This window comes from Castor canadensis, chromosome 11 (assembly GCF_047511655.1).
Source record: "Castor canadensis chromosome 11, mCasCan1.hap1v2, whole genome shotgun sequence".
NCBI lineage: Eukaryota > Metazoa > Chordata > Mammalia > Rodentia > Castoridae > Castor > Castor canadensis.
In genome coordinates, this window is record NC_133396.1 from 129679734 (window position 1) to 129695581 (window position 15848).

General features: G+C 37.2%; 1 protein-coding gene across 8 annotated transcripts in view; it reads right to left on the reverse strand.

The window, feature by feature from the left end:
- Ppp1r12b (protein phosphatase 1 regulatory subunit 12B) overlaps positions 1–15848 on the reverse strand; it is a 216694-nt gene that overhangs the window by 155971 nt on the left and 44875 nt on the right. For all 8 annotated transcript variants that reach the window (XR_012439039.1, XR_012439038.1, XR_012439040.1 and 5 more), the window contains exons 2-5: positions 14302–14432; positions 4963–5081; positions 2104–2263; positions 600–744 (exon numbers count right to left, since the gene is read on the reverse strand). Coding sequence is in view for 5 of the 8 variants with exons in the window: in XM_074048626.1 (XP_073904727.1) it covers positions 600–744; positions 2104–2263; positions 4963–5081; positions 14302–14432 (555 nt within the window). In the remaining 3 variants the exon portion in view is untranslated. The remainder of the gene's footprint in view (positions 1–599; positions 745–2103; positions 2264–4962; positions 5082–14301; positions 14433–15848) is intronic.

A 15848-nucleotide genomic window follows, 5' to 3' on the forward strand; every position in this document is an offset into this window, starting at 1 on the left:
AGCTAGCATAAGAAAGAGACATAGGTTCAGGAAGGATGTGCGGCAGACAAGAACATCTACTAATTAAGAGACTATGTCTCTACATTCCTAGAAAATCAAAAGGCATAGGATATGAGTCCTAGAGCTTCTAAATTGCTAAAAGTGATGCTAAATAACATTGTTTTCGACCCAACCCAAGTATCTCTGCTGTTATAACATTTTTAAGTGACCTGATAAGAATAGAGCTCAGCTGTCAAAAGACTTTAAATAGAAAATTAGTAAAAATGTTCATATCGTCACCATAGTGACTGTAGGCTTCTCAAATCTCATTTTTGCCAAGGAAAAATATTTTTTGTTTGTTTGTTTTAGGGGCTTCAACATAAACAGAATCAGATGACTAGGTAGAAGAGTTTTGTTTTACACAGCAAACATACCTCTATGGTGATAACAGGAGTGGGGACAGGGAGGTGGAAGGCAACACTAGTAGCTAAACATAGCTACCAGTGATGTATATTTCCCCAAAATAGTCATCTGGCAATTGAATAGAGACTTTAAGCCTTTTTGTGCTAGAGACCCGACGACTGACTTCATCGCCCTTTTAGAGGCTCAAGCTCACTAACCAGCTTGTTCCGGATATCCATGTCGCAGAGTGCTTCTGCCAGGATGGAGCAAGCTTCCTTTACTCCCCAGTGTGCAGCAGCATGGAGAGGAGTCCAGCCATCATGATCCTGAACATTGAGTTCATAGCCAGCCTGAATTAAAAGTCTAAGAAGAAAACCCCAAATAATATATTTATCTCTTCGATCGAACAGTTTTCTGCCAAATAAGCTACTGTCCAACTGATATTTCAAATATGGGCTATGACCCACATGACATCCTGTGATTACTTCAATCCTCTAGGGTATAGGTAGGTTTCATATTACTACTTTGAGCACCAAAACCCAATTATCTTTATCAATTCTCTCTAAAAGATCATTCATCCAGTATCCCTGACACATGTCCAGTTACACAACACAAAGGGACTACATGGACTGATGTGTACCTGAGATTAACCAAAAACTAATTCAATTAGCCAAACCACACACCTCTATTACAGAGTGTGCTTTCCATTTTCCAGTGCTGGGAGGAGTTCACATATAAAATGAACACTTAACTCTCTCCAGGGCACTTTATCAACTAACTTTCTGGCTGGTCTGGCCAGGGTATCACAAGTTTACTACAGAATCTCATACCTTCAACTCTGCAAAAGTATCCATAGATGATTCTTGCTGACTATAAAGTTATCATCTAACTTGTATCCATGTTATGTAAGGGGAAAGCTATGACTCCTGAAGCCCCAAATCAGACTGGGTTGGTTGAGGCCCATTATCATGGGCCTGCAGTCACCTTTCAAAAATTGAAAGGTCACAATCAAGAATTGAAATGAATGTCACAATCAGGCAGAACTGGAATACTAACACACTAGAAACCCCTATACCTACCAAAAACTCCACCATCAGATGGAATACAAAACACTGCAATAGTACAGCAACTGCACATATAGTGCCTTTAGCAAACCCTGTATTTGGGTAAGCCTGTCTATTTAGCACCAAGAGCTAGCACATGAAGCATTTATGGATGTAAGGAAAAATGGAACAGGTAAAGTAGTGGAGTCCAAATCTCTCATGTAAGTTTGTTTGTCCTATTCTGCTAGACACTACACACTTGAGATCTGTATAAACTGATCTAATGAGCCCAAGGAAATTATCTTAGTCAAAAAGGACCAAAATGATCACAGGTCTATCCTGTATGATATGTCACAAAAGGAGGAGGTTATAGGGGATCCATGGAGAATTCATAGAGCTAGAAAAGCTCTTGAAAGGTCACTTCCTAGGCCAGTGTACCTCAACTCTGTTTCATATCATCTATGTCAGGAAGAGACTAGAAGGGTGATAGGATAGAGGGAGACCACCTCTGGAGGAACACCAGCAAAATGTGAGAAAAAAAACTGCATGATCAGAGCAGAAACCAACAAAAAAGAAAACATATCACAACTGAAAATGTAGTTCACTTCCTACTTCCAAAACTCATCTCATTTTCTCCCAGTAAGACAAATTCCTATTTGATGTAAACAAACGACCATACCTGAGGACTTCAGAGTAGCCCTTAGCAGCAGCCACATGCAGGGCTGTGGCCCCAGATCGAGCCTGCTTCACATCTTCTATTTTCCCACTGTTGAGCCACTGTCGGGCATCCTGCAACATTTGTTGCTCTTCTTCCTTTCTTGACTGCTCTAGATCAACTCCTATAGAGCAGACAGCAGCATTACTAAAGCTCCATATAAGTATGACAAGATATTTTAAATATTATTATAAATCACAGTTTAGTCATCAAGTTGGGTATTCATCAAATTTAGAAGAGCAAAGGCATTTGTATATACATTAGTGGTCATATCAGGGTTAAAATCACCAGGCTAAATATGATGTGATGCAGAGCCATTAAGGGAACACACCTCACATACCTTATGTTCATTGTTTTCAATAGAAAATCAAAACCAGAGGACCATTATTTTTACTTTATAATATTTATACAAAGCCATAAATTTCCTTTTTTTTTTTTTTTTTGGTGGCATGAGGCTTGAACTTAGAGCAAACCACCAGCACCCAGCCCAAAGTCATAAATTTCTAGGTCCTTTTATGTGTTGTATAATTTTAGTTTCCAACAATCCTTTGAGGTAAATATAATGTCTATTACTATTCCCTTTTATCAGGTGAGAAAATAAATATAGAAAAGTTAGGTGCCTTGCTTCCAGGCAACAAAACATATTAGTGACAGAGCTGCCACTAAAACCTTGACATTCTTGGTCCTGTCTGTTTTTCTTTCCCACTGACTACACCATAAGATTTGTATTTTTAAAAAATATATATCTTATTTTCGATTAAGATATACTTTTAAAAAATAAACTACCTCTAAAGCTTATTTCCATATGCAAGTAAATACACTTACCTGAAGTAATCTAGATATGAGCAGGTAATCTACAGTTTAAAAAAAACAGTCGGCTTTCAAAGGAATATAGTTTGTTTACCTTAAAAGCATTATGGAGGAACTCCAAGAATTATTCCCTTTAGCCAAAAACTCTCCAACATCTATGCCAGTGAAGAGGGGCTAAGGTGAGGCATTCCTCATTATATAAAGTTATGAGGTGCCTCAAACACAAACACTCCCATTCAAAGAGTTTACGCTCATTAGCAGTCTTTATTTGTGCTTAGTATTTTCTTCCTTTCAGCTCTTAAATGAAAAAGTAAGAACTCCCTAAGGATTATTTGTTTGATCTGAGAAGGAGGAATCCTATTTAGAACAGAGCAGACCTCCACATGCTAAGGAGAGTTAACAGTGCTATAAAGTAAGGCATACATATGAATGCTGTCCCAATAGAACATGCTCCGTAACAGAAGGGACAGCAATCAAAACAGAAAAAGCAGAAAAGCAGATTCTTAAACCAAAAGTATTCTTAAAATCTGACTTTTTAAAAAGTTATTTGAAAATTGTAAAAACATAACTTAGGAAATGAAATTGAGTGGGATGAGAGGGTAAACTAAGCACAACAGTCTTTAATTCAAGAGGGCATAAAAACTGTATACAGAAGGCAGAAAAAACAGCAGTTGTCACCCAAGAACGTTATTATGATAAGGCAGGCTCAGCATACTTTCTATAAAGAGCCAGGTATTAAATATTCTCAGGTTGCCAGTCATCTGGTATATCAAAACTATGTAATTCTGCTGTTGTAGGTCAACGCAGCTTTGGTCCTTGAGAGTTTGTTTGGAGGTTCTAGCAGTGGAGCACAGATACTCAGATACCCTTGACTAAAGAATGGTCCTCCTCTGTGGGGGAAGCTCATCTTCGTCTGAGCTCATGGCTTAGGGAGGGACACACAGGGAGTGGTGAAGGAGGAATGGGACACCTGCCAAGCCAGCCAGATCAGCCAAATCAACCCTGGCGATCAATGGGGTGACAGTACAGACAGATCACTCTCACACCCACAACTTTGGACAATATGTAAATAAATGGGCAAGGTCAGATTTGGCCCTGACTGTTCTAAAGGACTGAAAAAGGTCACTAGGGCTAAACCCTTTGGGAAGAACTACAAATTGTGGGTAAGGTTGTTTAGCAGACCACCACTGCCTCAAAAAAAAAAAAATCACTGCAAATCATATCCAGAGTTTCATGATGGTTCTAGCAGAATTCCTAAGACCTATCTTACTGCTCTCAGTCTACAGTTATTCAACATTTCTTTTAATTAAAAGAACTCAAAGATCTCCTATTGGAGAATCCCATCCTATTCCCTGCAATGAATTATTCTAAAACTAAGAAATAAAAAGACACATTTTAAATGCATATTCTTCTAAGTTAGGTCCCTCACCTTAACACACTACCAGAACAATTTCCAATGTTAGTATGTTTAAAAATAATTTCAGATGTTACAATAAGTATCTTCACCAGCACCACTTTTAGTACTCATTAAGAAAAGAAATGCATGGTTAGAGGCATGGCTCATGTGGTAGAGTGCCTGCCTTGCAAGTGCAAAGCTGAGTTCAAACCCCAGTACCAAAAAACAAAAAGATGCCGTCACAAAATGAATTTGACCATACTATACCCAATCCTTTCTTTGGATTCTAAAACGTGTGGCAGATCTAATATAATATATACACACAACTAAAGGACTGTTTACATTCCTCCTCAGGTCATTCCTAAACTACTCAATAGGCATACAACCTCAGCAAAAAGCAAGGAATGACTGTTCTTCCTTTGGTGTTTGGCCTATTCTTGTGTGAGTTACTAGAACCAATCACCAATATGCTGTTGGTAATTGATGATTAAAGCTGTGCAGACAGATCTAATCCTTTGCCGTCATATGATAATCAAAACTCTCTACATAACAAATGGACTACGTTCTGTAAGGGGCAGTTTGAGAGCCTCTCCAGCCCCACCAATTCCCTAGGTTACCTTGCTTCTTTACTTGCTCCAAAAGAAGATCCTTCATGGCTGGCTCTTCTGCAAGGTCAGAGGGGACTTCACCTTCACTATTTACAATACTCACACTGGCTCCATGGTTAATGAAATACCTGTACAACAAGATCCAGAATCAGTATTATCTCTGTACATCTGATATCAATGTATACTCATGCACAAGGAGTTCAATGCACAGCAAGACATATTTAACAGGTTTTAAATACAGTCCCAGATAAGTTGGTTTTGTTATTAATTTCCAACCCTATTATCCTTCAATAATTAAGACTGGAAATTTCTCCACTTCCTGACAAAAGCAGTGTCAAAATAGGATTTCTTTTATATTTATATTCCCAACCCCCACCCTCTCCGTTCCAATGGATCGTAAGAGACTTTCTGAATACCATGAGGAAGGCATGCAGCCCTTAATGTTCATCCGCCTTCCTGATATCCAAATGAGGTTTCCAAAAGCACTTACTGCAATTGTAATATTAGGAATGAAAGAAAGCCTCTAGAAGCTATCCAAATAAGTAATTCTCATGAAAACTTTTCCAGTGCCAAGTGGAGATTATTAAGTAGTGCTGTGGATGTGAAACAGAATAAAGTATGCATTAAAATTTGTATGAATCCTCCTTTATTATACCTCCAAAAAACTATCCCTTCAACCAGCCATCTTTTGAGGAAACTAAATTACCGAAGAAGAAACATTAAAATGCTAATAGCTGGATTCTAAATTTACACAGAACACTTGATCCTGAAGAAAAAAGAGCTGATAATTTCAGTAACTCACATGGATCCTTTTGTATTTTCAAAGTACTTTCAAAAATATGCTATCATGATTCTTAGGCAAGATTATGAAGCAGGCAAAAGTGGGTACTATTCCTACTTTAAGAAATTGAGGTTCACACATGGTAAGTCATTTTCTCAAAATCAAACCCTGGCATGTGACATAGGCTATAGCCCCAGGCTTTTGAATTCAAGTCAATTCACCTTTTCTCTACATCAAAATACTTTTGCGCCAATGAGAACTCCAATAATGTTGGAAACTCTACCAAATAGAGATATTTAAAGGGGAAACAAAAACTATGTGAGTTAGACTTCAATCCATTCAACAATTCAATAAAACCATTTGACAACTCAATGAGCATTTGCTGGTCTACTACTCCTTTAAAAAACCACATTTTAGACATTGTAGGAGGTATTTTAAGAAATTAATATATAGCTAATACATTCAAAGAGTTGGCACAGGAGAAAAAATCAATGAAAATTAGATTAAGACCATAATTTTTGCTTTCTTGGTGCCTACAAACCTGATATAATAGGACTTCATTAAGTGTTAATTTATAGATTGATTCCACATATATAAAGCTCAAAGGCATTCACAATTCATCTAATTTTTCAACTATCTCCTTCCTTCCCTCACAGACTGAAAGATAGACCTTATACAATTCCAAAGTAAATTCCCTCTATTTGTACTCTTAAATCTATCAAGTATCACCATTCTGCCCATTAATTATTCCTTTGTTTCCCCATATTCAATAGCTCCTCTCTTCTTGTTCCTTCCCTTCAGGCCAAAGGAACATTCAACTATATCTCCCTCATCCTGAAAAATCAAAATACAAAGTCTCCACAGTAAACACACAGTAAGTATTTGTTGGACTGAATTCTATAACCAAACTGAACCACTTACTATTCCCAAACACATTCCCCACTCTCCTCCAAAGTACAAATTGTTTCCTCCATCTGGATGGAGCACTCACCTCTCTTTTCCCTTATAGACTACTTTTATATCATTCAATGTCCATTTGGAATACTTTTGCCTTCAAGAAGCCTGTGCCTGTTCCCGTCTACTGAATTCTCTCTCTCCCTCCTTTAATGCCACTCTCCCAACCCACCAAACACTAACCTCTGTTGAGACATAAACTATACCTTCATGCAACCACTCTATGACTGGAAGGTACTAGAGGGCAACAGCTGTGTCTTCCTCACTATTATCATCACCAAGGCATCTGACACTTTCTCTTTTCTCTTGGCACTCCATTAAGTATTGTTTGAATTAAATGACCCATCTTTTTTAAAATTTTATTTTATTGTTTTTACATTTATTTACATGTGTATGCATTATTTAACACCCCTCCACTTTCCAGGCAGAACCTGTTCTGTCATCTTGTTCTCCGATTTTCTTGAAGAGAAAACGTAAGAGATAATTAGAAAAACACAGTGTTTTTGCTAGTTTGAGATAACGATAGCTATACAGAGAGATTCCAAGTGTTCTTTCCATGTACATGTGTATTACAACTCATATTGGTTCATCTCTACCAGACCTCTTCACTACTTCCCAGTCCCCTTCCCATAGTGGCCTCTGCCAGTTTATACAGTGAGCATATCAACCATATTCAAGTTTTAGGTTTCCTTCCCTTTCCCTATTCCTCCCATGTGTGGTCTCCCCTTAGTGTGTGACCCAGGTCCAAAAAATTACTGCATTTGTTTTAGGTCTATAATCTACATGAGGGAGAAATGTGATTTTTGGCCTTCTGAGCCTGACTAACATTGCTTAAGATATTCTCCAGTTCCATCCATTTATACTTGCAAATGATAAAATTTCATCCTTCTTTGTGGGTGAATAAAATTCCATTGTTGTAATTTCTTAATCCATTTTTCGATAGTGGGACATCTTGACTGTTTCCATAACTTAGCTATTGTGAATAGCGCTGCAATAAACATGGACAGGTGCCTTTGTAAAAACCTGAGTTGCGTTCCTTCAGCTATATCCCTAGGAGTGGTATTGCTTGATCATATGGCAGATCTATGTTTAGTTTTTCTAAAAAGCCTCCATATTGCTTACATTCCCACCAGCAGTGTATAAAGGTTCCTTTTTCCCCTACATCCTTGCCAACATTTGTTGCTGGTAGTGTTTCTTGATGCTGGCTAGTCTAACAGGAGTGAGGGAGAATCTTAGTGTGGTTTTGATTTGTATTTTCTTTCTGGCCAGGGATGATAAGCATTTTTTCATGTGTTTTTTGGCCATTTGGACTTCTTTGAAAAAGTTGTTTAGTTCAGTGGCCCACTTCTTCATTGGTTCATTGATTTTGGGGGAGTTTTTTGAGCTCCCTGTATATTCTGGTTATCAGTCCTTTGTCTGATGTATAGCTAGCAACAATTTTCTCCTATTCTGTGAGTAGTCTCTTTAATTTAGAGACCATTTCTTTTGTTGTGCAGAAGATTTTTAATTTCATGTAGTGCTATTTGTCAATCTTTTCCCTTAGTTGCTGGGCCACTTAAGTTCTACTGAGGAAGTTCTTGCCTGTATCTGTTGCTTCCAGTGTATTCCCTGCTCTTTCCTATACTAACTTCAAGGTTTCAGGTTTGATATTAAGGTCATTAATCCACTTTGAGTTGATACTAGTGCAGGGTGACAAGCATGGATCTAGTTTCAGTTTTCTGCAAGCAGATAACATTTGTTGAAGAGACTGTCTTTTCTCCATCATATGTTTTTGGCACCTTCGTCAAAAATAAGGTGGGTCCTCTATTCTGGTCTTCATGTCTGTTTTTGTGCCAGTACCATGGGCTTTTTATTGCTATGGCTCTGTAGTATAGTTTGAAGTCAGGTATTTTGATAGTGATAGCTCCAGAGATACTCTCTGTGCTCAGTATTGCCTTGGCTATTCATGGTCTTTTGTGTTTTCAAATGAACTTTAGGGTAGATTTTTCCATCTCTGTGATGAATGTTATTGTAAATGAACCATCCTGACCACTCTGCTCTAACATTTACCCATTCTTCATTGGATCAGGTATAATGTACTTCAGGTGTACAAACCCCAGCTTTTCCCTTTTCTAACTTGTTCTTGGGCCCATGATCAAGAAGACTGGTTTAGGCCATGCGCTAGAGGCTCACGCCTGTAATCCTGGCTACTCAGAAGGCAGAGATCAGGAAACTCACATTTTGAGGCCAGCCCAGGCAACAAAAGACCCTATCTCAATACTGAACACACACAAAAAAAGCCTGGTGGAGTAGCTCAAGTGGTACAGCATCTGCCCAGCAACTGTGAGACCCTGAGTTCAAAACCTAATACCACACACACACATACACACACACACACACACACACAAAGACTGGCTTACAGGAAGTACTCTGGCTCTACATTTTCCCATTTTCAACAAAAAGTTTACTCTTGTGAATGACCTCTATAAGGAAAACTATAAAATTCTCAAGAAAGAGATTGAGGAAGACTATAGAAAGTGGAGAGATCTCCCATGCTCATGGATTGGTAGAACCAACATTAAAAAATGTCTACACTCGCAAAAGTAATCTACATGTTTAATGTAATTCCCATCAAAATTCCAATGACATTCATCAAAGAGATTAAAAAATCAACTGTTAAATTTATTTGGAAACACAAGAGGCCACAAATAGCCAAGGCAATCAATACTCATTAAAAAGAACAATGCTGGAGGTATCACAATACCCGACTTCAAACTATATTATAAAGCAATAGCAATAAAAACAGCATGGTACTGGCACAAAAACAGACATAAACACCAGTGGAACAGAATAGAGGACCCGGATATGAAGCCACACAACTATAACCAACTTGTCTTTGACAAAGGAGCCTCTTCAACAAAAACTGCTTGGAAAACTGGTTAGCAGTCTGCAAAAAAACTGAAACTAGATCCACGTATATCACCCTATACCAACATTAGCTCAAAATGGATCAAGGATCTTAATATCAGACCACAAACTCTAAAGTTGGTACAGGAAAGAGTAGGAAATACTCTGGAACTAATAAGTATAGGCAAGGACTTTCTCAATGGAACCCCAGCAGCTCAGCAACTAAGAGATAGCATAGATAAATGGGACTTCATAAAACTAAAAAGCTTCTGCTCAACAAAAGAAATGGTCTCCAAACTGAAGAGACCACCTACAGAGTGGGAGAAAATATTTGCCAGCTACACATCAGACAAAGGACTGATAACCAGAATATATAGGGAACTCAAAAAACTAAATTCTCCCAAAATTAATGAACCAATAAAGAAATAGGCAAGCAAACTAAACAGAACTTTCTCAAAAGAAGAAATTCAAATGGCCAAAAGACACATGAAAAAATGCTCACCATCTCTAGCCATAAAAGAAATGCAAATTAAAACCACACTAAGATTCACCTCTCCCCTGTTAGAATAGCCATCATTAGCAACACCACTAACAACAGGTGTTGGCAAGGATGTGGGGAAAAAGGAACCCTTTTACACTGCTGGTAGGAATGCAAACTGGTACAACCACTCTGGAAAAAAATTTGGAGGCTTCTTAAAAATCTAAACATAGATCTACCATATGATCCAGCAATACCACTCTTGGGCATATACCCAAAAGAATGTGACTCAGGTTACTCCAGAGCCACCTGCACATCCATGTTTATTGCAGCCCTATTCACAATAGCCAAGATGCCCCACTACTGATGAATGGATTAAGAAAATGTGGTATTTATACACAATGGAATTTTATGCAGCTATGAAAAAGAATAAAATCTTATCATTTGCAAGTAAATGGATGGAACTGGAGAACATCATTCTGAGCGAGGTTAGCCTGGCCCAAAAGACCAAAAATTGTATGTTCTCCCTCATATGCAGACATTAGATCAAGGGTAAACACAACAAGGGGATTGGATTTTGATCACATGATAAAGTGAGAGCACACAAGGGAGATATGAGGATAGGTAAAACACCCAAAAAACTAGATAGCATTTGTTGCCCTCAATGCAGAGAAACTAATGCAGATACTTTAAAGTGACAGAGGCCAATAAGAGAAGGGACCAGGAACTAGAGAAAAGGTTAGTTCGAGAAGAATTAATTTAGAAGGTGACACACATGTACAGGAAAGCAATGCTATCCTTATCTCAACTAGCAAAAACCCTTGGTCCTTTCTATTATTGCTTATACTCTCTCTTCAACAAAATTAGAGATAATGGCAAAATAGTTTCTGCCTGGTAGCCAGGGGGTAGGAGGGGATAGGTAAGGGAGGGGGCAGGGGAAGGGGGGAGAAATGACCCAAACATTGTATGCACATATGAATAAAAGAAAAAAGAAAAAAAAAACTCTTTAGTTTTACACTTCTACTTGAATAAGAATAAGCATCTGCCATGAAGTTGTAGGTAGAAATAGTAGGTAGTAGAAGACCACTAGCTCAATACATATGCCCTTAGAAAATAAAGCCTTCTTGTTGATCACTGATAAAAGGTCTTTTGCTACTATTTTAAGGTAGAAAGAAAGAAAATGAAATATATTAAGAAAAACACAGAATAAATTAGCATCACAAAAAACTATAAATCAAATCAAATTGCACCTTTGGGTCAACCTGTTGCTTTAAGTCAAACACAATTCAGAACAAAAATGTAGGAATAACTCAGCTAACTAATATTAAGCCTGAACTCAAATTAAAATGAGGAAAAATAATCTCTAAACCTCTCTTTTTGTTACGTATCATACCGAGTATAAATATCAGATAAAAAAAAAAAGATCATCATGGAGCAGGAAATTGAATGTACTTGAGTTCTTTCTGGAAATCCAGTTTAGTTTTTATTCATATTTACCCCATCAAAAGTTAAAGTTTCTAATGAGCCTGAAAATCAAGAGTGTGAACTGTAAGATCTTTAAGATACCAAGAAGCCAGGCACAGTGGCATACAACTGTAATACCAATATTCTTAAGGACCATGAGTTTGAGGGCTTCCTATGTTATATAACAAAACCAGTCTCAAAAACAAAACAAACACTGGTGGCCCACTAGGTACTCAGGAGACAGATCAGTAGGATTGTGGTTCAAAGCCAGCCTGGGTAAATAGTTCTCAAGACCCTATATCAAAAAATACCCAACCAATGAAGGACTGGGGGAACAGCTAAAGTAGTAGAGTGCCTGCCTAGCAAGCACAAGGCCCTGCGTTCAAACCCCAGTACTGCCAAAAAACAGAATAAAAAAAATAAAACCCCAAAGCTCCACCAAAAAAAATGGCTAAGATGACCAAGACCAAGGAGTGATCTTATTTAAAACAGTCTTCATTGGCCCTGAGGTAAAACAACCCAATTAAATAATATAATCAGGTTATTTTCCATTGTCTAAAAAAAAATGCTACATATTCTCAATAAATAATGACAGTAAAATGAACACCTGTATAATAATGACACACATAAGGAAAGGTAAAACAGGTTATTCCTGCCACCACTCCACTTCTACAATGGATTCTGATCTAGATCATCTCACTCACGCTCAGACATTCATATATTATAGTTTGTAATAACTTATAAGAGGAAATAGTAACTGACAATTTTACTTTATTCAGGGTAATTGGTTGAGCAAGAATTTTTAATTTATTTCCAAAGGAACTGTGTTCCTCCACACAGATGAATTAAAGAAACCACTGTAAAAAAGCATTACAATCATTGTCTGTGCTCAGTTTCACAGAAGAATAAAAACACAGGCAATCTGAATTCTAAGCATGAGCACTGGTCTGGAGGTATGGTTTAAGTGGTAGACGACCCTGAGCTCAAACCCCAGTCCCACCAAAAAAAAAAAAAAAAAAAAAAAAAAGAATTAAAGAATTAAGCATAAGCACTTCTTAGAAAATTGAAAAAAAAAAAAAAACCCAAAACCCACTTGGAAAAGTGCATCCTTGATAGCTCAACTATCACAAACACACCACCCAAATAAATAATCAAATACCAGTAATGAGGGGTAAATAATGCTCCATGTTTCTTAGATGAGTATTTTAAGTATAGTCAAAACGGACTAAGAAGTTACCCTAACTCTTAGACAACAGAAATTCGGCATTAGTGAGTAAGGCTGAGAATCAGAGCCTTTCCTGTGAGACTCTGAAATGGAGGCAGCCCACAGGATGAGGAGATGACTGACTTACTAATTTAGAACATAGTGAGGAAGAATAGCAAAAAAACCCTGCACTACTCAATTGTCTTGGCTTTGGGATCAATCCAGCAGTCTACTGTTTTGAGCAAGCAGCACAGTGAAACACCAGTGCTGATTTATAGTGTTTCTCTGACCCTCACTCTCCCTGTGTTTTGACTTCTGCTGAGCATCGCTGGCTCAAGTGAGCAAACCTAGCAACTCAGGCTCTCCCGGAGGAAACATAAGCAAATCAGATTCTCAGACCTCTACACGGCTGCCAACATAAATTCTCCCTATTATGCTAAATAAGAGAAATGTAATGGAGCTCTAATCATATTATTGAAAAAGCCTTAAAACAACCAATCTGATTTTCAAAGGACCTTAGAATATTGTGATTTTATTTAGGAAATGTACCTTATCAATCTAAACTTGCCCTGTTCTACAATACACTCAATTGCTTCATTTTAAAGATGTTTCAACTACCAAAGTCTCTTCCTATTTAAAAACAACCTCTCTGATCATTCCTTCAAACAACATTGATTTAGTGCCTCTTATATCTCAGGCACTATGTGGTCAGGATTCTTCTGCTCAAGCAAGAGCAACCTGTTGTAATGGAGTAATGGAGGTAAATTGCTACTAGTATTTCTTATTAAACATACCCACTCAACAACATGGAGAGCACATGCTAATCCCTACCTTGTCCCAGCTGTTTGGGCTCTTTTTTCTGCTATTAATTAGCATGACCAACATGCCAGGTATTTTCTACTTTCACTTGTACCAAGCACTGATTTTTCAAAAAACAGGTTTATGAGACTGGAGGTGTAGCTCAAGTGGTAGAGTGCCTGCTTTGCAATCATGAAGCCCTGACTGAATTCAAATTCCAATACTACCAAAAAGAGCCAACCATACAAATAAACAAACACAAAACAGGTTTACAGAGAAGACCAGAAAAAAAAAAAGTCTGGCCTGCTCTGCTTTAGCTATTTAGAAGTAAACCTTGACAGTGTACCAGACTGAAGCTACCTCTGCATATTCCAGCAAATATAAATTATATAAAAATAGGAGGGTGAAGAAATATTAGGTACTCATGTATGAAAATGGAAAAATGAGACATGTTGAAACTATTCCAGGAATGGGCAGGGAGGGGAGAGTTAAAAGACAATGATGGAGGAGGTTAATTCAATTATGATTATTGTAAGAACATTTGTAAATGTCACAATGTACCCCCAGTACAACAATAATATGATAATAAAAAAATAGAAGCAAACAAAAAGATTCAACTAAGAAACTGTGGATTTAGTAGCTATATAACACACTGTATCAGTTATCCCTTAAAAATAATGAATTTCCTGCCTTTATAATTTGTAATAGCGATTATAACTGTTAATGAAATTCAAATTCTTACAAGAAGAAATGAAGGGTTAACCCACACAGAAACTCACTCACTCTGCTATGTTGAGATAGCCACAGGAAGCTGCTGCATGAAGGGGTGTCCATCCCTCATTGTCTTGCTGGTTTACATTGGCTCTGTTCTCCACCAGAAACTTCACCATGTCCAAATTTTCATCAATGCAGGCCTGAAAAGAAAAATCCATTCATTTGTTCAGCAGTATGGATTGAGTTCTACTATGTGCCAGACACTGCTCTGGACTTTGACCATACCCAACAGTTCTAAGGACACTTTGATTTTTTTCATACTGAACATCCAGAATGTGACTTCTAAGCTCAGGTGTACTACAGGACTATTATTTACAGTGCTCAGTATTAATAGGATAAATTATGAAAGTGGTTTCTAATGTGATATAAATGGGTGGGCTATTTAATCATTATGTTATATAGAGAACAACATGTTAGAAATATGATAAGCACTAACTTGTTTATGAATTTTAGAGAAAATAATCACATAGAATTTTCTCAGTGGACAGTTGTAGTTTAATACTCTAGGAGTGCTAAATAACCACCTTTTGTGAGAAAGGGTAGAGGGATTATTTCAAATAAAAGAAATGTATTTTCTTTCCATGCATTTTTCCAAATAGTTTCAGTCTGACAATATGGAAAGTATGTTTGTAGTTTGGGTGTTTAAAATTCTCATCTGCCCATCTCATAGTACCAATAGGACAAAGCACAAAAACTTTCTGAATAAAGGCTTATGGCTGCCTATAAGCCTAAAAAGTAACAGTCTATAAAAACCAAAAAGCTGTCTTAACATAGCTACAGAATAAAAAGAAAATAAAAGGCCCATATTGACAAAGGTAATTATTATTCAGGCTAAAATAGTTGAGATAATTCAAGACCTAGAAGCAAGAAAGACCACCTTTTTCAAAATTTGCCTGTGAATCCCCTCTTTCAAATAAAAAAATCAACTTTAGCTGAAGAATTCATTAACCAAATCAAAATGATTTTCATAACATAAAGAGTTTATTTGCTTTATTATTGTGCGACATTTGCACTAATGATGCCAAAGCAATGGTGAGTAAAATTACTAGTACCTTAGCACAAATCAAGACAACTATGTTTTTTAAAAAGCCAACTACACTTCAGGATAACCTTGATGAAAGAGTAAGAATTACTTACTTTATTAAATCTAAGTCCTTGAGTCTAAGTCTTTTAATATTCTGTGTGATAACATGAGAAGTATACTCGAAGCACTCTGTCATACCTGAAATATGAGGACTGTTTTTAGGCAAAAGCAGTTGTGTAGCATGTTGAGTTGAAAAGCGAACTAGCCACTTTTTTCAGACTACTACTTTTATTCAAGAGAATAACTGATAATTAATGATTATTCAGATGTGAAAATGAACAAAGAAACTTCTCACCTCAAAGGAAATGACTAGTATTTGTTGTTAATGATAAAATCTGACCATGCATGTGAAAATTGGAATTTGGGGGAAATACAGCCACTACCACAAAGTTTGCCAGTTTCCTGATACTCTTGTGATGCTCACAGTGGGACTATCAACAGTGTGATTTGTTGACATAATGAGAGCTGTTTA